The sequence below is a fragment of the Kogia breviceps genome, chromosome 19 (genome assembly GCF_026419965.1).
Source record: "Kogia breviceps isolate mKogBre1 chromosome 19, mKogBre1 haplotype 1, whole genome shotgun sequence".
Taxonomy (NCBI): domain Eukaryota; kingdom Metazoa; phylum Chordata; class Mammalia; order Artiodactyla; family Physeteridae; genus Kogia; species Kogia breviceps.
The window spans coordinates 42298898-42321079 of record NC_081328.1 but is presented as its reverse complement, the minus strand read 5'-3'; the positions used below and the strand labels follow the sequence as shown (position 1 = coordinate 42321079).

The following is a 22182-nucleotide window of genomic DNA, read 5'->3' as shown; positions in this document are numbered from 1 at the left end:
GACAATAAATACTTTGTGGAGAAAGGGAGGAAAGGAGGGAGAGAGGGAGGGGGGAAGGGAAGGAGGGAGGAAAACCTGACAAGGCCCCAACACTGAGGAGGAATGCTAGCGTTTCAAGTTGGGGAGGGTGACTTTTAAAAAGGAGAAATAATGAGGAGTTCCCTGGTTGCCTAGTGGCTAGGATTCCAGGCTTTCACTACCATGGCCCGGGTTCAATTCCTGGTTGGGAAACTGAAATCCTGCCAGCCACATGGCATGGCCAAAAAAATAAAATAAATGAAATGAAAATAAAAAATAAAAAGGAGAAATAAGTAAGGTCAAAAAGGAGTGGGCAGAACGGTAGGATGCAAATAAGAGAGAAGACTCCCAAGAGCCTAACTTGGAAAAAATTTCAAAGGCAGGTTGGTGTGTGTCAAAAAATGGGAAAATGTGGGATTCTGGGGACCTGGGCTCATCAGTCATTAGCTGTGACCTTGGGTAAGTCAATTCTCCTCTAACGATCCATTTCCTTACTTTTACAATTAGCAGGTCTGACTCAATCAGTGGTCTTCTGGTTTTGCTCCAAGGAGCCCAGGTAGAGGCTCCAAGACGCTGGCATCCGGCCCTCATCTCCTCAGCCAGAGAAGCCCTGCTCCCTTCAGATTCATGCACTGGCTTCTGCACAGAATTTAGTTTGAGCAAAAGGCTACGGAGCTAAAACAAAGTCTGAAAACCACTGGCGTCAACAACCCCGCTCACAACTACATAAAGATCTCAGGTTTTATGGTTCAGCAGTTCTCTCCCAAAGCTGGAGCCCCTCCTCAAGGAAGAAAAGGTGCACATGGGCCTTGGTCTCATCTTCCCAGCCAGACTTTAGATTCTGAGAAGACTGAATTTGGGGTCATGGCTCTCAACTTCCCATGACAACTTCCTGTTTGGGCTCATGGAATCTCAGCCTTGGCTGGACCTTTATCAATAAAAGATGTTTCACAAAATTCTGTGGCTGGATGCCCTGACAGGGTAGCAGAAAGGTTGTGAGAGGGAGCATCTAATCCACCTTGGGTAGTTCTCAGGGATGTAAGGGACGCCCATCCAGGGGTGACTTGGCCCCTGAGTTCTGGCATGTGTTCTGCTCACATGTGTGTCTTTGTTTTTTAAATTTTTTTTAAAGGGCTCATGAACATGTAATTTATTTTACTTAATATTTTTTAAAATTTTTGTCTGTGTTGGGTCTTCATTTTGGTGCGCAGGCTTCTCGTTGCAGTGGCTTCTCTTGCTGTGGAGCATGGGCTTTAGGTGCACGGGCTTCAGTAGTTGTGGCATGCGGGCTCAGTAGCTGCGGCTCACCGGCTCTAGAGCGCAGGCTCAGTAGTTGTGGTGCATGGGCTTAGTTGCTCCACGGCATGTGGGATCTTCCCTGGCCAGGGCTCGAACCCGTGTCCCCTGAACTGGCAAGCGATTCTTAACCACTGAGGCACTAGGGAAGTCCCCTCACATGTGTGTCTTTAATTTCATTATATGCTCTTTCTCCTTCTTCCCAGTCTCTGGTTTCTTGTTTTCCTCCTTTTCCCACTTGCCTCCTTGCACTCCCCTTCCTTCCCAGTCCGAGGTCTGTGCTCCTCTGAAGCCCTGACACTTTCCCAGAGTCCAGGGTACGGAGTCCTAGGTTTGAGCAGGGAGTCGGTGAGATGCCCAGAACAAGCAGGGCTGAATCAGGCACCAGGGGCTTTGCTCTCAGGGGAAGAGACACCTAAAGGGCCCACATCAAGATAGAAACACTGGGACTTCCCTGGTGGTCCAGTGGTTAAGATTTCGAGCTTCCAATGCAGGGGGCGTGGGGTCGATCCCTGGTTGGGGAACTAGGACCCCGCATGCCATGTGGCGTGGCCAAAAAAAAAAAAAAAGTACAAGGACCATAAACAAAATGTGGTACCTGCACACATACAGTAGAATACTACTCCTCCTTAAAAAGGAAGGGAATTCTGACACTTGCTACAACACGGATCAACCTTGAAGACATTATCAAAGTGAAATAAGCCAGTCGCAAAAAGACAAATACTGTATGGTTCCACTTATATAAGCTGTCTAGAATAGTCAAATGCACACATAGAGAGGCTTCCCTGGTGGCGCAGTGGTTGAGAATCTGCCTGCTAATGCAGGGGACACGGGTTCGAGCCCTGGTCTGGGAGGATCCCACATGCCGTGGAGCAACTAGGCCCATGAGCCACAACTACTGAGCCTGCGCGTCTGGAGCCTGTGCTCTGCAACGAGAGAGGCCGCGATAGTGAGAGGCCCGCACACCGCGACAAAGAGTGGCCCCTGCTTGCCACAACTAGAGAAAGCCCTCGCACAGAAACGAAGACCCAACACAGCAAAAATAAATATAAATTAATTAATAAAAACTCCTACCCCCAACATCTTCAAAAAAAAAATGCATGCGTAGAGACAGGAAGTAGAGTGGCGGTTGCCAGGGACTGGGGAGAGGGGGAAATGGGGATTTATTGTTTAATGGATATAGAGTTACAGTTTCATAAGATGAAAAAGTTCTGGAGATTGGTTACACAACAATGTAAATATACGTAACACTATAGAATTGTACACTTAAAACTGGTTAAGATGGCGCTTCCCTGGTGGCGCAGTGGTTGAGAGTCAGCCTGCCGATGCAGGGGACACGGGTTCATGCCCCGGTCCGGGAAGATCCCACATGCCGCAGAGCTTCTGGGCCCGTGAGCCATGGCCGCTGAGCCTGCGCGTCCGGAGCCTGTGCTCCGCAACGGGAGAGGCCACAACAGTGAGAGGCCCGCGTACCACAAAAAAAAAAAAAAAAAATGGTTAAGATGGAAAATTTTATATTATGTGTATTTTACCACAATTTTTTTCTTTTTTTAAAAAAAACTTTATTTTATATCGGAGTAAAGTTGATGAACAATATTGTGTTAGTTTCAGGTGTACAGCAAGGTGATTCAGTTATACATATGCGTGTATCTATTCTTTTTCAAATTCTTTTCCCATTTAGGTCGTTACATAATATTGAGCAGAGTTCCCTGTGCTATACAGTAGGTCCTTGTTTGTCGTCTTTTCTTTTCTTTTGGCTGAGCTGCACGGCATGCAGAATGTCCTAGTTCACTAGGGATCGAACCCACACCCCTTGCAGTGGAAGGGCAGAGTCTTAACCACTGGAGCGCCAGGTAAGTCCCTGGTTATCCATTTTAAGTATGGCATTGTGTACATGTCAATCCCAAACTCCTTAACTATCCCTCCCCCCAACCCTTCCCCCTGTTTACCACAATTTTTTTTAAAAAGAAGCAGCATGTGGTTTCTTCCTATTTGTCACCTGGACGGGACATAAGGTAGAGAATGAGCCTTGGAAGGAAATGAAACTCCTCCTGATTACAGCTCCTCAAACTGCAGGCCCTTCCTGAGCTCTCTGCTCATGGTCTGGCCCTCATGTTTCTAGATCTCTGGGCTCTGGCCCTTTTCCCCCCGCTCCCAGATACTGCTCATTTCTCTGAGGAATATGCATGAGGCCTCAGGTGACATTATCACACACACTCACAAAAACCAAGCTCAACTAGTTTACATTTAAAAAAGCAACTCAGAGACTGGTTGAAATCAGGGAACTCGGCACAGCCTTGCCGGAGCTGTTTATTTACGGGGAGGGCTATGGGCCCATGAGGTCCTCGGGGCTGCGGTGCAGTGGAGAGTCCAGGACTCCAACCCCAGCTCAGTCACTCTGGGCCTCTCGTTAACTCACCTGGGCTAAGGCCATGGGCCAGGCACCTGAAAGAAAGCATTAGATATACAGGGCTCTAGCTCACTCTCCATACCCCAGCCCCTGATCACAGACCCCACCCCTACCAGGATGGCACCAAGCCTGGGCAGGAGGGCACAGGGGGTGGTCAGGGAAGGGAGAAAAGAGGAACAGGGTCAAGGGCACCTGGGACCTGGCTCCTTACACACACGAGCCTATACAGGAGGCCCCTCCTGAGGAAATGATCTTGCCTTGAGAGACCCCAGAAGAGGCAGGAGGATGTGACCGATGAAGGTCAAGGTCAGGTGCAAACACCAGGGAGGGCAGGCGGCAGGGCAGGAGCTGACAGGAGCACTAAGAGGGCAGGGGACTGATGGGCGGGGCCAGGCTGTTCTCCACCCCCTGCAGTGCCCCGTGGGGCCCCAGAGGGACCCCGAAGGAGAGGCTGCACTCACCCTGGAGGGGTCTGCTTCACCCAGACATGATGTGCTTGACAAAGGCTGGGAAAGAAGACGGAAATCAGCCACTGCACTTGGCCCCTCTCAGCCCCTTAAACCTCTTCTCCCTGCTCTATACCGCCTGACCTCAAACCTTCCCAATACCCTTTCTTCAGATCATGATTCTTTCCCCCATTTAGGGTTGATGGGGAGAAGGTGGAAGGAAGGAAGCGACATAACCACCGCTCTGTGTCCATTCTCTGTGCTGGTACTTGACACAGATGAAATGAGCTACATTATCTCTGCCAATCCCCGCAACCTTGGGAAAGGGGCCAGCATCACCCCATTGCTCAGATGAGAAAACCAAGGCTCAGAGAAGGTAAATGACTTGCTCAAGGTCACACAGCTGGTATATCACAGAGCTGTCTCTGAAATCCATGCCCCTTCCGTTACACCATGATGTTCACTCCCAGGAGAGAAAAAGAACAATATCGACTGGGAGCTCACCAAAGCCCACGGGGTGCACATATTCCCTAGCCCCTCCATCTGTTCTGTTCTGCAGCCCAGCCCAGCCCAAACTGTACCCAACCCCCCATCCCTGCCTGACCGGGGAAGTGCAGCATGAGCCGATACCTTCGTAATTGATGCAGCCATTGGCATCCTCCTGCCCTGCTAACAGCTGCTCCACTTCAGCCTCAGTCATCTTCTCTCCTGGGGCGGGAGACAGTGGGCACTTAATTACAGATGGGCAAAGGAGGCACAGGCCACACCCAAGCACCCCCTTGAGTCTGATGGCTCAAGACTTCCTGGATGTAGGAAGTGGCCATACCAAAACTCCCCCAGAGGCTTTGGAGGGTGGAGCCAAGGGTCTTAAGGCCCTTCCTAGTTCCCAAGGTCTCTCCCTCTGGCTACAGCCACCAGTGGGTGAGCAGACCAGGGCCCCAGTGACTGAGGCAAAGACAAGGACAGGAGCCCTGGGTCCCAGCTCTCAGGCCTCACCCCTGCTCGGCCAACCTGCTCTCCTCTCCTTCCCACCCTGCTGAGCAAACCCAGTTGGGGAAGCAAGAGAGGCCTGGATCAGGATGTGATCCTCAGGACGCAGGGACCCCCATGTCTCCCCAACATATGCCACTCGGGCACTTCCCACGCCTCTGTTCCCCCTGTCCTTGGGCTCCCCCTCTGCCCAGCTGGCATACCCAGGGTGGCGAGGACGTGGCGAAGCTCGGCGCCCATGACCGTGCCGTTGCTCTCCTTATCAAACACGCGCAGCCCCTCCACGAAGTCCTCGTAGGTGCCCTGCTCCTTGTTGCGGGAGATGTGCTGCAGGATGGGCAGGAACGTCTCAAAGTCCAGCATCTTGGCGTTCATCTCTTGCGGTGGGGACGAGCAAGGAAAGGAAATTCGACGTGAGCTCGAGGAAGCAGAGGGTCAGGAGGGGTCTCAGCCGGCTCTGCCAGGCTAGCCCGTTCCTGGCAGCACCCAGAGCTCAGCCGCTGCCACTTCTGGGTGGGGCACCCCGTCAGCAATCCCGGAGGGCTCAGAGGCCCGGGAGCCAGGCAGGAGCTGGCTCTGGGCACGCTTCTCAGTGAAAGGACTAGGGCAGGAGGGAAAAGTGACTGTGACTCCACCCAGACCTCTGAGCTCCAGGTGGCCAGCGGGGCAGGGAGCTGAGGTGGCCGCAGTAGGATTTGAGGGGCCCCAAGGACCACACAGGGCAAGCCTCACATTCACAACTTAGACTTCTGACACGTGACAGACTCCCAGTCACCAGGGTAAACTGACAAAAGTGCAAAAAGAAAATTGTGCATAACTCCAGATTTGGGTCCCATCACTAGACCACAGTGCCTAGAGCAACTCTGAATCAATCACTTTTAAAAATGTGTGATTCTTGTGTGACTAGCACCCTTCTACCACATTGTCATGTGTTAAAAGCTTTAATTTAATAGAGGTAAACCATTTTAAAATACCCCCAAATGTTGGCATTGCTTTCTTTTATAACCCAGGAACCTCCCACAATGGAAGTGCCCAGATATCTTTCGACCTCTGAGAAGCCCTCCTGACACCGGTAGGCTCCTGGTCCTCTGGCCCTTCTGGCCCACATCCTTCACCCCCAACCGGTGTCTTCACCAGCAAGAGCAGGAGTGGAAGGGGCCAGAACCAAGGAAGGGGGTAGGGCCAAAATGGGGCCCAGGAAGCCTCCGGAGATGACCCACCCTGGCCGGGGGCTCCTGCCCTGGTCTGCTTGGCCCCGTCCTCTCAGAAGGACATGTGTGTTAGGGCAGCTGTTACCCTGACTGCCATGGTGACAGGTGACATTCACAAATGTTGCCACTTGCACCACTTTCTAAACTCTCATTCACCAAAATCTATCAAATGCAAATGAGTGAAAGAAGCATCATTATAGAGCTAATCTTGGGTCTGCTCTAATTTATATTAAATGAATAATTTGCAATCCTGAATGATCTAACCATCATTAGACACAGGACAGCTCAGTGCTGTGACACCTCGACCACAATTTGCTGGTGGGGAAGAGGGGGGCACTGGTCAGTTATCAGCCTCCCTCCAAGCTTCCCTGCTCCATGTCCCTGGCAACCTCCGTGTCAGAGGAAGACACTGAAGAAGTAGAATGTCGCTCCTGCTTCCCAGGAGCTCCCGCCCTCATGGGGAAAACAAGAACAAGCCCAAGTCACACTCTTCGAGGGTCAACTAAGTGCCAGGCGCTTCCAGGTAATTCTAGCAATGGGAGGAGGGTAACCTGGGGCGGGTAGGGAGGTCTTGAAGGGAGAGAGCCCCAGGGGCGGCGGGGAGACACCACGAGGCCCACGCTGACCTTCCGGCTTGGGCTTGCCCAGGACACGCAGCACCTCGGCGTTGGTGGGGTTCTGGCCCAGGGCCCGCAGCACGTCCCCGCACTGCCCGTAGGTGATCTTCAGCTCTCCAGTCGGGGTCCGGTCAAACAATGAAAAGGCCTCTTTGAACTCTGCAGAGAAAAGACTGGCTGCAGCCCCCGGCGCCAAGCGAAGGCGGTGGCTGGGGGCTGATCGGCCTCCACTTGCGCTGAAGAGCATGTCAGTGTGGTTGATAAAATATTTCAGTATTTCCCTGCAGCCATCATCCCAGCCGCTCCCTGTAACCCATCCCCACCCCATCTTCTGACAACTAAAGAAGCATCCTGGAGCCCCACGACCTGTTCCAGCGCTGGGCCTGGGATCTCTTCCATCGATCACTTGTCACATCATTTGAAGTCTCCCCTGCCCCCGCCCCTCCCATCCACCCATCCTTCCCTTTGCAGGTGAGGTGGCTGACTGCAGGTGAAAAGAGCACTGGCTGAGGAGTCAGGATTCCTGGGTTCTCCTCTTGGCTCTGCCAAGCAGCACCGGGCTGGCTCTCAGTTTCCTTGCGCACGCGCAGAAAGTAAGGCTCCACCCCACCCTCCCCTCCCAGTTACTACGCGCGTCAAAGGAGGTGGCAGTGTGTGGAAGCACTTTGCAAAGTGATAAGACCTGTTCAAAAGTCAGCTAATATCAGTACTGCCTGTCCAGGCTGAGAGGGGGCTCCCAGGCTGGACAAGGTGACCTGGTGGAAACAGTCAACCCACCCCAGCTCTACCACTGACCCGCAAGTGGCCTCGGGCAAACTCCTAACTCCCACGGGCCCTCCGTTTCTTAGCTCTAAGTAAGGATACGGTGTCCACCTGTGTGGGCTGCTGGGGGGATTACAAAGCACTCCAAGCATGGTGTCTAGCATGTGGTAAGGGAATCAACAAATGGTGGTTATTATTATATTTCCTAGTTCTGGAGCCAGACTCCCAGAAGGTTCCAGGGCAGGTGTCCAAGGGGCAAGGCTGAATGAAGGCACTCCTGGGCCCTTTGCAAAGAACCTTAATTCCTAATCAATTTGGATTCAACCAACTCGTCACTGGGGATAATATGGACTGGGTATGGCATTGAAATTACCTTATGCTACCACGGTTTACTAAGCAGATTAACAATATAAACCTAAGAAGAATGTGTGAACTACTTAGGAGAAAAGCTGCTTTTAATCTTCTCTAAGCACTTTAGAAACACTTATTTCCTTTGATGCTGCATATGGATTATTTACAAATCATTCCACATATCAAAGCAGGTTTCCCAAGACATTTACCTGCCACTCTTTATTAGGCTTTGTATGAATTTCAAAGATATAAAACTGCAAGCCTTTCAAATTACTAAATAATTGAATTCAAATTCTGTTTCCATCGCTTAGTAGCTGTGTGACCTTGGGCAAGTAAATAACTAACCTCTATAAACCTCTTCTCTTCTATAAATGGCACCTACCTCATAGGGTCCTTAAATTACATTCAAATACAATACAATAATGTACGTAAAAAACCTTAACTCTGTGTCTTAACACAGAGTAAATTCTCCAACAATGCTGTTAGTAATCTCTTACTGAGTTTAATCCCAATTTTACCACTTAACTGTGTGATCTTGGCCAGGTCACATAACCTCACTGAACTTTGTCCTCTGTCAAAAGGAACAGCACTGACTTCACAGCTTTGTTAGAACAATTTAATTTTTTTTTTAACTTTTAAAGCAATTAGCATGGCTTCTGGCACAAATTCATTGTTCATTAAATATGGTAGTTGAATCTGAACTCAGACTTTTTGATCTTCTCCTAATTCATTCAGAAGAGTAAGGGCAAACTTAATAAAAGTAGGAGTCTCCACTTAAAAGAAGAATGATATTTACTAGAAGGATGGAACAGGAGGGAAATAACAAGAATAATGACCTATGATTTGAGCACTTACCGTGGGCCAGGCTCTGAGCTGATAACTTTGCATGAATCATCCCATTCATCTTTACAAAGACTTTATGCTATAGCTATTATTATCGTCATTTACAGGCCACTGCAGATGTGACTTCCAGCCAACTATTAAGGAAACCAAGTGAGGAAGAGGAGGAGGCGGAAGAGGCCTGCTATACCAGCTAATGTTCCAGATGCTGGGAAGGCTGGTGTGCACATAAAAACCAAACACTGAAGTCTAGGATAGCTACTAGGAGGAAAACAAGGCCAGTGTGATCTCGAGGTGTATGAGAGATGAAGTTCATTGTCCCAGAAGAAACTTCTGAAAGATCTGTAGTAGAGAGCTGCCTGCTAGAGCAGTGAACAATGGTGGTGATCCCTTTCCAGAAGGATATGGAAATATGGACCAGAGAAGGAAGTCAGGACTTAGAAACTAATTCCTATGAGAAAAGAAATAAATAAATGAATGAAAGAAATTGGAGCCATATCACCTGGAGATCATAAAGCTAGGAAGGGATTTGATAACTATCTTCAAATAGATGGAGGGTATCTAGAAGATGCTGAATAGAGTCACAGAATTTCTGAATTGAAAAGAACCAAATACCCTCACTTTGCAGATAAGAAAATCCAGGTTTAAAGAAGAGACTTGCTCTAAGTCTCATGGCCAATAGTTGCAGATTTAGGGCTAATATCAAAGTCTCCAGTTGCAGATAATGTTCTTCCCAGCAAAACAGGAGAAAACCATCTTCAGTTTCACCAAAGAGCAAATGAAGAGATAGGAATAAAATTAAAGCAAAAACAATTCCAATCCAACCTAAGGAACAATGCCTTCAAAGTCAGAGAGATGAAAGGCTGGAATGAGTTAGGCCCCAGCCCTGAAAATCTTCACGGAGAAAAGAGGCAACCAGCTGTCTCAGTTGGCTTTGACCAGGATTCCCATTTGGGAAATGAAAATTTTTTTATCATTAGTTGATTTTCTAGTCCTCATGGGTACCACTGTGTTTGTATATACACTGAGTATATATTTAACTAAAATGCATTAAAATTTATTTTAAGAATTTCACAGCACTACAAACCATTGATGGAAAGTGAGTGTCCACAGGGTATTGCAAAAATGGAGTCGGACTCAGTTCCCTTGTTTCAAAATGCATCTGCCATCTCTCATGCCCTATTGTTGGGTAACTGGCATCACTTTTTTGGAGGGAAACTTGGCAATAACTATTAAAATGCACATATCCTTTGACTCATTGCTAGGAAGATCCCCTGGGGAAAGCATTATTTCCCCCAACTGGAAACAACCTGAAGGTCTTATCAATGTGGGCCTGATTGGATTAAAAGGTGCATCCACGTGTGAGAATCTATATAACTGTTTAAAAGAATGAGGTAGACCTCTTGGTGTTAAATATAAAAAGATATTTAAATATATTATTAAATAATACGTACTATGTTATCCATTGTTAAACCCAAATATATATTAAATAAAAGATGCAGGACAGTATGCACCACATGACTCAATTTGTATAAACTTTACACATACATACATACATACTGGTTTAACATCATATTTTTTTTATCAAAGGATACATAGACCTATTAACAATGATTGTTTTGGGGAGAGGGGATCAGTGTGAGAGGAAAGCAAGGGGAAAATATTCTTAATTTTCTTTATTTTTAAGTAGTATATGATTTTTTTTTACCACGTTCATGGATTAGTTTAATTTTTAAAATATAGTCTGTGCTTAAAATCAAGGGGTTGAATCAGGTGACCTTTCAATTCCTATGATTTTATGTCCAGGAGGCATTTGGTGGGGGAAACAAAGGGATAAGTTGCAGTGAGGGTGGATCCCAGCTGTAAAGTAGATATCACTTGAAACATTTCATTCTCAAAACACCAGACTCCTACAGAAGAGGGCTGAGGGGCAACAATTAAGTTGGAGGGTGGGAGGTCTCGAGGCTTGTCTTGAAGGTACCTTAATAATACTTATATTAAGCTGAGAAAACAAATTGTCTTCATCTAAGACGGAGAAGGGCTGATGGAGATCACAGGTGGACTAGGGCACCCTCAAGTCACCGCTGGTCCTGCCGCCGTTAGGGGGTGAGCAGCTTGGCAGACTTCAGGATGCAGGGAGAGGGAGCTGGTAACCTAAGGAGGGCTTTCCAATAACAAACCAGAAACGAGGGCTTCTAAATATCTTGGACAGGAGATTATAGAGTGGAGGAAAAAAAGGCATTTTTGCTGTGCATCTATTATGTTCCAGGCAGTCTGGCAGAGTAGTTCAGAACTCAAGCCTGGAATCAGATTGCCTGAGTTAGAATCCTGGCTCCACCGCCAACAGTCTGTGTGAGACTGGGCAAGCCACCCAACCTCTCTGCCTCAGTTTTATCACCTGTAAAGTGGGGTGGTAATAATCCCTACCTCACAGGGTTGCGGTGAAAATTAAACAAACTAACCCAAGTAAAGTGCTTAAGTAATAACATGTAGTAGGTGAAAGTGAGCAGAGAGCACACCTATCCTTGCTATTTTGCATAACTGTTTTCCAGTCACGCCTTTGTGTACGCTGACTCAGATACGGGTTTGCAATGCTGGAGATGGTGATGGTGACGGTGCTGATTGCTATTATGGTGGCGACAACAACTCCTCCCCAGGAAGCGCAACAGAGAGAGTGTGGTGGGATAGGCGGGGCTGCTAGCACTCACCTTCGATCTGGTCAGCAGTGAAGTCTATCTGTGGAGAGAAACACAGAGGAATGAGGGCTGGGACTGCTAAAGCCTTCCAAAGGGAAGCAGAAGCGGCTTCCGCAGCAATCGGGTCACCTCCAGCAGACACTGATGAGGACGGAAGGAGACTACGGCCTGAGAGTCAAACACCGGCCTCCTGACAACTGGGCCACAATTGACAGGCTGTCAAATAATGCAGCCTCCAAAGCTCTCTCAACACCACTTGTTAAGTGATGGCTCCAAATGAGAGGGAAAGAGAAACACTCTGAATAACTCTAGAACCCACACTGACTCCCTATTATAATTCCTTTGGGTCGAATGTAAATTCTGTCCCAGCGGCTGTAAACAGCCTTCGCATCCACCCCTTCAGTCTCTCCCCTTTCTACTTGATGCTGGCTTTCAACCCACCTCCTTCAACAAAACCTTCCCTCACCCCCTCCATCCCAGCACCTCCTTCGGCACACATCCCTCTCAGGCAGGCCCTGGATGCTTCCTAACTGTTTTCCTGTCATGCCTTTATGTGTACTGTGATTCCTTGAAGCCAGGGTCCCGGCAGGGCAGGGAATTTGCCAGAAAATGCCTGGCATAGAGTAGGCACTCAAAATATATTTGTTGAGAGGAGTAAATTTGGGGTTTTCCCCCCTAAATTCAAATCTGAGTACAGAAGGCGGAAGGCTCTGAAAATGAATGACAATGAACAAGCATTAGTCATTATTTTAATTTAGGATCTTGCATGTTACTTCATGGTCCTTGTCTACCACCACCCCCTCAAATCCCCTCTCCGCTGGTGGCGGCAACCGATCTTGGAGCATCTTCTTTGTGTGCCACCATTCCTCGTCCTGATTCTGCTGTTCTGTGCCCATCCGAGGCTGACCTCGTTAATGACGACCGCCGGAGGTGGCTGGAACGAGCGAGGAGAGCAGGAGAGGAGCTACACCGTGTTGGGAAGAGAACTAGCTGTGCCCAGGAATGGACTTTGCCGAAGGAGTAGGGGAGGGTTCGTCAGAAAGTTAAAGAAACCCCCTAAATGGGGTAAAGGATGCTCTGAATGAACCCTCCGGGGAACGGTGCAGTTTGCCTTACTTTGCTATGCTTTAAGCCCCAGGATTAAACGTGTAAGAGAAATTAGTATAACAACATAACATCTGAATATATGGTCATAACCACACACATTGGGCTTAAGTTTACTTTTGCTCTATTTTTGAGCAAAGAATCTTCTAAGCAAAGGAACTGGGTAAAGTATAATAATAGTGAAAATAGTCTTCATGAAAAATACCTAATTTTCTTTTTCCTCTTTGAAGCAATTTCAACAACTCCCATAACTGGAAAATCCAGACACGGAAAAGAGAATTGCAACCAGATGTGAGACACTGGGGAAGGTGGGTGGATGGAGGGAAGTGACAGGCCAAAGAGAAGGAACTCGGATGATACCACTAGGCAGCTCTCGTCCAGACTAAGCTGTCCCACGGGAACAGTGCGTTATCAGAACAAATCAGAAATCCAGGTTTCCTGAAGGGGGAGATCGTCAGCTTTTCTTGCTAGGCTTTGCCCAGAGAGGGAGCGATATATGACCTAGAAAACCTTCAGGTACTTTCAAGGTCTTACCCTGTGCCTCAGTTTCCCCAGAGTGTCCCATCTCTTGGCCAAGCCAGTTCTGCTTAAATTTCGCCCCTTGTAGGGACTACCATAGATCATCAACCCCAGTGTTCTGGGCACAGTGGCAGGGTCTCCCAGGGCTGTGGGTACTAGGAAGTATCCTGAGAGGGCCAGGGAGGGTCATCCAGTTAGAGCTCCGGGGGGCTAGTTTCTCTTCCTCTTTGTCACAGAACCAGGTCCTGAGCTCTAATTTTGATCTGATTCCTCACCACCCCCAGCCCTGCCCTGAGGCTCATGATATCCCCAAGGGCCCACCACTCCCAACCTGCTATTAATAGCCCTTCATACCAGTAGCCACTTGACCTCTTACATTCTGGTGCCAAAGCTTAAAACTGCTTCAGTCTCCAGAGGCCTCTGACCCCCTCCTTCATTGGCCCATGCCCTACCCGTTCCATTCCTTAAGCAGCTGGGCCAGATAGCTGGGAGGCCTAAAATGACTGAGTCAGCAGGCAGGGTCTACCCCAGCTCCAAGGAGAGGAGCCTCTCAGGATGAGGGGAGCGCGGTGGGGCAGAGAGGGAGCCTGGCCCAGCTCCTACACCAAGTTAGAGGGAGGGTCTCGGCCTGGGCTAGGCTAGGCCATGGCATGCTCCAGATAGGAGCCCAGGCTAAGGGCACAGAAGGAGGGGTCCACCTGGGTGGGGAAGAGGAGAGAGAAGCAGGCTCTTCTCGTCTTATCTAGGGCCTCCCTGCCCTCACCACCCACCAGCACAAGGGTCTTTGCAGGTGAAGCCTTTCTGAGACCCCAGCACCCAGAGGGCAGTGCTCCCCCGCCCTTTATATCACCTACTCCAAGTTACACTGGAAGTTATCGTCTGTATCTGTTCTCCATAAGATATCACACAGCCTTTTTTACTTCGCTATGGTGGTGCCCACAGTGCCTTAAAGAAAGTTTAGATGGTTGGTTGGTTGTACCGCCCTGCTATTTCCAAGTTTGCTGGGCAAATTTGGGATGACGGAGCAGGGCTTCCTCAGGCAGAGCAGAAACCTGTTCTTGAGGGGAAAAGCCTGCAATCCAAAATAGCCCTCACCAGCCCCAACACCTGCTCCACTCCCCACCCCAGCCCTCAGCCCGGTCCAGCCTCCATGAAGTAGATCTCTGAGCTCCAGGGCCAAGAGGGTCCTGAATGTCAGCCCCACCGCCATCCCAGTGGCTGAGGCTCACTTACCTTTACACTCTTGGGATCAAAGGCAGGTTCCTTGGGAGGCTCAGGAGGTGGGGCAGAGGCCGGGGCTGGGGCCGAGGCTGCCTTGGCCGCTTCCTTCTTAGGCTCAGGCTTCTTGGGAGGCATGTTGTCTTGTTGGGCTCTTCCGCAGAGGTAGGACCTAGGAAGGAATCAAGAGATACGGCGCCCAGGAGATGAGACAGGAGACTGGGCTGCCTCCCGCCCCTTTTATCCTGGGCAGGAGCCCCCACGGAGGGGCTGGGTGATCGCAAGAGCAACTGCTGCTGCCTATAAAAGGAAGAAACACCAGCAGGGTACAGCTGACAACTGTATATTGTCACCAGGTTTGGGGCTACCAGCCCCCTCCCCCTCCCCCTCCCCCCACACCTCACACTCCTCAGGACCTCCACCTCTGGGTCAGGCTGACCCCTTCCTGCCAATCAGTGGACACCCAGAGGGGCCAGGGAAACAGACCCTCTCAAAAATGCCAGAGTCCAACCAGAGAGATGAGCTGACTTGAGTAGTTGATAACCCTCACACAAAGCCCAGGGGAGGGCAAGGCTTTTTTTAGTCCCTCCTGAACAGAGGCAGCCCACTGCACATTCCTTTTAAGCCAAGATCCTTTAAGCTGAGAGCCACTCTGGGGCCTCAGCTCTGCCCTGAGGTTCAACTCTCCGGCCGGGCACCCTGAAGCAACAGCTGGTCCGGCCAACTCACAGTGTCCCACCCCCTCCCAATCCACGAGTAAAACCCTGCATCTCCCAGAGCAGGCTCCCCGGGAACTCCACAGACCTCAAATCCCTGGGTCCACCCCACAACTTCAATCATTCATTCAACAAGTATTGAGCACATAACTTGTGCTGTGGAGCCAGGGTGAGAAGCAGAGAGGTTGGCTGAAAGTCGATGAGACTGAAGGTAAGGAAGCTTGGGTCTCGTTTTTATATACTGTACCTCTTACTCATTCTGTGCCCCCTGGATGTGTGTGTATTTGTGTGTGTGTGTGTGTGTGTGTGTGTGTGTGTGTGTGTGTGTGTGTGTGTGTGTAGTACTTACTGTGTATCAGGCACTGGTAGTTAAGTGCCATTCATACAAAATCTCCTTAAATCTTCACTGCAGTCCTATAAGGTTGATATTATTACTCCCATTTTACACATGAGGAGGTTGAGACTAAAACTGGTCAGGTAACAAGGCCACTCAGCTAATTATCTATAATCTGGGATTAGAACCCAGGTGTGCCTGATTCTAAACTTTGTGCCTGAATCAGTGATATTATAATCCCATGGTGGGGGTGGGACACGTATATATTTGTGGGTTCATCAGATAGGTCAGAATGAATACCACTAAAATGTTAACAGGAGACACCCCTAAGGACTCAAAGGGTAAGGACAGGAGGATGACAGCAATTTACAGTTTTTACTTTTTTCACTTCCTGTATTAACAGAATTCTTTACAACAAGCATGTAGTTTTTATTTTTTTAAAAAAGTTGAAAGTCAAAAAAAAAATGTTCAGAAAAACAACAACAAAAAGCTTATCCACTGCACAGAATTGCTTTGAACTGAATTGTATGGCTCTACATTTCAGAGGATGAAGAGGAATAAAGCTGAGAGAAGCAGAAAAGTCACTTTGCCTTTCTAGGTCCAGTTTCCTCTCCCATAAAACAAGATTGCTAGGGACTTCCCTGGCCATCCAGTGGTTAAGACTTCACCTTCCAATGAAGGGAGTGCAGGGTTCCATCCCTGGTGGGCGAACTAAGATCCCACATGCCTCACGGCCAAAAAAACAAAACGTAAAACAGAAGCAATATTGTAACAAAGTCAATAAAGACTTAAAAATATACATTAAAAACAAACAAACAAAAAAAACAAGATTGCTAGACCACATAACGCATGGTGCCCTGGAGCCCACATCTGCCCATTCTCTGGGTTCCCTAAGCACAGGCTCCAGGTCCCACATCTTTCAGAGCCAGAAGGGCCCTTAGAGATCGTCTCATCCCGTCTGGTGTGACAGGTGAGGAATCTAAGGCCCAGGAGACTTCGGAGCTACGGGGCGAGACATTCAGCTCTTCACGGGTGGAGCTGCGCCAGCTAAGCCCGGCTGGCTGCTCGTGTGCGTGTGCGATGCTCCTACACCACCCTGCCCCTCCTGTACCCTGTACGTGCTCTCACCGCTGGTGAGCAGAGAAGCTCAAAGAAAACTGAGGCAGGAAAGGGGGGCAGGTCTTGCCCAAGGGGACCCTAGAGCAAGACCAGGAAGCAAACCCTAGGCCAGTCCTGGTCCTGAGCTAGTCCGTCAGCTCCTTGGCTCTTTTCCCTTCCCCCCTTCCCCTCTCCAGCCTTCTCTTCCTTCCGACTCCTCGTCCCCTGCTCCCAGTGCCTCTGCTTGCACCCTTCAGTATTCCCCAGCTGTTCTCTCCCTGACCACCTCCTTCCCCAAGGGGGTTGGGGGCTCAGTTTGTTGGTGATGAGGAAGGAGGAAAGAGGAAGCCCAGCCTCTCCTCTTTCTCTACCGCCACTCGCATCGCCTTCCTGGACTAGGTGCAGAGTTACCCACACTGTAGAGAGCTGCAGGCCAGAAGCTGCAAGAGCCAGACACTACTAGTCCTCACTGCCAAGCCGCTTCCCCTCTCTGGGGCCCAGCTTCCTCATCTCTAAAGTGAGAGATAATCAGGAGCTTTCAATGTGTTCAACAGACAACTAAGGATTCCTTAGCTTGATTCTGGCTGTCAGGGACACAGAGAGGCCAGGTCTTGGGGCTCCCCCATCCCCTGCCACTTCAAACAGCACCACTTCTAGGTGTTCTATATACTGGAGGTCCCATGGTCATTTCGTAGGAAATAGTTCCATGGTTTAATAGTTCAAAAATAACCAGTGAATGAGATGTTGAGTGGAAAAACAAGGTATTCTAATCATTCTGTGAAGAAATATGATCCCCCAAAGACAGGCAGCTGTAACTCTGTCTTTTCCTTTCGTTTCTTTTTCTTTCTTTCTTCTTTCTCCTCTTTTTTTTTTTTTTTTTTTTTTTTTTTTTAAATTCTAAAGCGAAACAAAATATCCAGACTGCTTGGGAACAGAGCTCTGAGGTTAAAAAACTAGGAACGCAGAATGGGGCTGGAGGATCTGAAAACATGGAAAGAGTGTAGACTTTAGAGGCAGACAAGCATAGGTCTGAATCCTGGTTTTGCCATTTCTACATCTTGGGCCCAGGACCCTCAGGACCTTTAACAGTACACATTTCCTTCTCAAGTTCATGTGAGATTTGTATGAAATAATGTTAGTTAGACACCACAAACCATCTCTGGCATATAGGAAACAATCATAGCCGTCCATTTCACTTTGTTTCTGAGCCAGAGGAAGCTAGAGGTGTGCTCTGGTGTCTCAGGTTTCCAAGAAGGAACACCAGGAGAGGGGCCCACAGGAGGGAGGGACTAATACGGTGGCTGTGGCTAATTTGACTGTAAGGTGTGGGTTTAGGAAGGAGAAAGAGGTGGAAGGGAATGGGGGAGGGGAAGGGCAGCAGCTGGGTACCCACAGTGTGAAATATTTGTGACTCAGAAAGCATGTAACTAACTGGTCCCTAGGGCCCGGCAGCCTGCCTGTCAGCGACACTCAGAGGAGGAAACTGCCTGCCTGAAACCTCAGTGGGGGAGGAGATGCTCCTCAAATCATTTTCTGATTCTCTTTAAGCAACCCCAGCTAAAAAAGTGGCTGGCACTTAAGAAGCTAATTAGAGGGGAGCTGTGGTTTCCCAGAAGGAGCTGTGTCGAGAATCCAGATACCTGACGCTAGCCTTGCTATACTAACACCCATCATGCCCACAGTTCATGAGACCCCCGAGAACTGGAGTCAGAGCTTTCACTTTCTTATGGTCCTCATTCTGCTGCACGGCCACTGACTTTCACCTTCCAATTTCATCCACCTACAGTACCCTTCACAGGACCTAGGGCAGGGTTGACCAATCAGAGCAAAGGAAAGGAAGAGAGACGGAAGGAAGAGGCAGACGTATAAAGAGGCAAGCAGAGTAGCAGGTACTGGTAGCCTAACTACTGCCTCTGGGGAGGCATCGAGTGGTCCCCAGCCAGAGCTGCTCCAGCCACTTGAACGCTGCCTCTGGAAGAGCCTCACACTCAGTAGATGGAAAACGCAGAACAGAATTTCACACCAATCAGCTTACACCACATGTCAAATCTGGACAAACGCACAGAAGAGAACTGACATCAGCCCTCCTTTGGGCTGGGCTTCCACACACTCACCCGTCCTCCTCCCTTCACCTCTAACCATGTAGGGCCTGTGTCCTGCCTGCCTGGGATCAAATGATGCTGACAGCATGCCTGGCTGTTAATGCTTTGCTCTTGTCACCTCCCCCCGCCTCTTTCAGACAGTGTCTCATAAGCTAGACATCATGGGGCAAAGCCCTGGCCAATACTACATTTATATGTCTCTGTAGAGGACACTGGGTAAATCGGGCTCTGTCGCAAGGCAGAGGTTAAGAGGGCCCACTTAGGAGTTAAGAGTTCTGGGTTAGAGTCCTGATTGATTTGTCCATTAGGCAAGCTAACTAACTTCTTTCCATCTCAGTTTTCCCGTCTGTGAAATGGGGCTGCTAATATAACCTCACAGGGTGATTGTAAGGATTAAATGAGTTAATACAGATGTTGCACTTAGAGCAGGGTCTAGCACAAGACAAGTACTCAAAATCCTTAAGCTTGACTGAACCAGCATGACTGCTGCTCTTTCTCCCAAGGTCAACTGCAAAAGAATCATAAACAGAAAATACCAAGAAATGAAGAAAACTGTGAGATATCCCTTGAGTGAAGGGGGGCCCTGTTTTGAACTGGTGTGGTATGTGGTAAAGGGGTGGCTTTGGTTTATGGCAGGAGGTGGCCAGGCATGGCTGTGGAATGATAAAAAAAGAAGAGGATCTCTGGGGTTCTCACCTGTCTGTTCCTCCGCCAGTGTCTTAGAACAAACAGTGATGTGCCATCACCTTCGTGACTCAAACTGCTGATCCAGGTTCTGGTAAGAGTAACATCAGGGCACTGAAGACGCACTGTGCTTGTGAGCAGCCAATAAAAAATAGGAGGGGAAACTGAACTTTGGACAGTTGTTTCCCCTCCTCATCCCCTAAACTCTCATAGCAGGAGAACTGCAGTCTAAGAAGTACTTCCCCTAAAGTTGCTTCTCCCTTGGGAGTTGGGGGCAAAAGGTCAAGCTACTTGACATGAGGAGTTATTTACTGAGGTTGGGTCTGACTGACTTGGGAGTTTTGGTGCTTGAGGTTCTCAGTCTTACGGCTCATTCACCCCGACCCTCACCCCCTGAGCTAAATGGCACTGGTACACATTGTTGAACAGAGCAACTTATGTGCCCATGGGCCAAATAACAAGACAGGGGAGGAACACAACTAATTCAGATGGATACAACCCATTTGATTACAGATTGTACCTTAAGTAGAAAAATGACAACAGATAGACCAAGATTTTAAAAGTAGCTTAATAAACATGCTAAAAGAGATGAACATATTACCAGTACGACACCAGAACAAGAAAACATAAAGAAGAACCAAACAGAAACATCACATATAGAAAATTATAATAGTTGAAATAGGAGGGACTTCCCTGGTGGTGCAGTGGTTAAGCGTCCACCTGTCAGGCACGGGTTCGATCCCTGGTCCGGGAAGAACCCACATGCCGCGGAGCAACTAAGCCTGAGCGCCACAACTGCTGAGTCTGCACTCTGGAGCCCACAAGCCACAACTACTGAGCCCATGTGCCACAACTACTGAAGCCCGCGCACCTAGAGCCTGTGCTTCACAGCAAGAGAAGCCACCGCAATGAGAAGCCTGCGCACCGCAACCAAGAGTAGCCTTCACTCACCACAACTAGAGAAAGCCCGTGCGCAGCAACGAAGACCCAATGCAACCAAAAATAAATAAATAAATTTTTTAAAAAAATAGTTGAAATAAGAAAAGCAACTTTAGTAAAACAAGCAATATGTTAGGTATAAAAATAACTAAAATAGAGCACACAATAGATATGAAAAGTAGCAGACTGGACACAGCTGGGAAACATCTTAGGGAATTGAAAGACAAAAGAGAGAATGTCTCCCAGAAGGGAAAAAGAAAGGCAAAGAAATGGAAAAGCTGGGACTTCCCTGGTGGTCCAGTGGTAAAGAATCTGCTTTCCAATGCAGGGGACATGTGTTTGATGCCCGGTTGGGGAACTAAGATCCCACATGCCACGGGGCAACTAAGCCCGTGTGCCACAACTACTGAGCTCGCGATGCTCAACAAGAGAGCCCACGTGCTGCAAACTAAAGAGCCCGTGCACTCTGGAGCCCTCATGCCACAACTAGAGAGAGGAAAAAAAACCCACACAGCACAACTAGAGAGAAGCCCGCGTGCCACAGTGAAGAGCCCGCACCACAGTGAAAGATCCTGCATGCCTCAACAAAGACCCCTCGTGCTGCAACTAAGACCTGATGCAGCCAAAAAATAATAATAATAAAGAAAAAAGGAAAAAATAGAAAAGCTAAGAAATATGGGGGATAGAAGGAGTACTGCTTTGTGATTTAGAAGGGCAATCAAGCTGAGTATACATCTGAAAGAAATCTCACATGAATTCATAAGGTACATGAACAGGATGTCTGCAGCATGATTTGTGGTAGCAGGAGTTGGAAGCAATCTGGGTCTCCATCACTGGGAATGCCTGGGTAAGATGCACCATGCACCATGAAAGAGTGTGTAGCAGTTAGAAGCAAAGGATTAGATGCATACACAGAAGAAACATAGTGATAAGTAAGAAATTGAATGAGGTATAAGCCATGATAATATTTCTATAAATTAAAAATATATACATACAATCTCACTGATATTGTATTGTACATGAACAAGCTAAAATTGAAGCTCCAAGGAAAGAAAATGCTTATTTGCAACTTAGCTAGATAGGTACAAGAATTTATGCTAAAATTGAAACTTCTCATAATGCAAATCAATACACATTTTTCTAACATAAACACACAGGATATTTTAATTGTAGTTAACAGTCCTATGTAAATTGGCTGCAAAAATGACAAGAAAAGTTTAACTGTTTTGCTAGTGTTAATAAATCTTAGAGGTGCTTTTCAATTTATGCAGTATCTCTTTGAATTTCATATTAATAATACTGATTGACACAAGAATTGGTAAATTTACTTAACTTGCACATAGTTGTGAAACTGACATGCTTTTGCTTCACAGTCAAATCAATTCTAAAATGAAGCAATTTTTTCTATTTGGATGCAAATATTAAAAGAAAATGATTTTTTTGGTATTTGATTCAGTTACTGGAAAATTTTAAAGTATGTTTGGAACAACTCATGTACATGAATCTACTTTTCAACTGTGAATTTTATGAAATGTAAATACAGATCAAATATTTATGATGAAAATTTAGTATTCAAATTGAGATAATGCTATAAGAGTAAAACACACACTGGATTTTGAAGACTTAGGACCAAAGAAAAAAAAAGAATGTAATATATCTCATTAGTAATTTTTTATTGATTACATCTTGAAACAACATTTTGGGTACACTAGGTGGAATAAAATATATTAAAAATCTTAAAATACATGCATACTAGAAACATTACCTGTTATTCAAGAACACATACAAACAAAAGAAATACACATTAAAAATATCTGATGGTTGCCTAATG

At 47.8% G+C, this 22182-nt stretch overlaps 1 protein-coding gene across 3 annotated transcripts in view; it reads right to left on the bottom strand.

Moving 5' to 3' along the window:
• Positions 1–3585: 3585 nt before the first annotated feature.
• MYL4 (myosin light chain 4) overlaps positions 3586–22182 on the bottom strand; it is a 28650-nt gene continuing 10053 nt past the window's right edge. For 2 of the 3 annotated variants that reach the window (XM_059048793.2, XM_067020686.1), the window contains exons 2-8: positions 14494–14650; positions 11650–11677; positions 6998–7147; positions 5364–5537; positions 4801–4878; positions 4186–4230; positions 3586–3759 (exon numbers count right to left, since the gene is read on the bottom strand). In XM_059048793.2, the coding sequence (XP_058904776.1) occupies positions 4202–4230; positions 4801–4878; positions 5364–5537; positions 6998–7147; positions 11650–11677; positions 14494–14616 (582 nt within the window). In that variant the 5' untranslated portion in view covers positions 14617–14650 and the 3' untranslated portion in view covers positions 3586–3759; positions 4186–4201. Of the gene's footprint in view, positions 3760–4185; positions 4231–4800; positions 4879–5363; positions 5538–6997; positions 7317–11649; positions 11678–14493; positions 14651–22182 lie in introns of those variants that run through there. The other variant, XM_059048796.2, reaches the window with a different exon arrangement.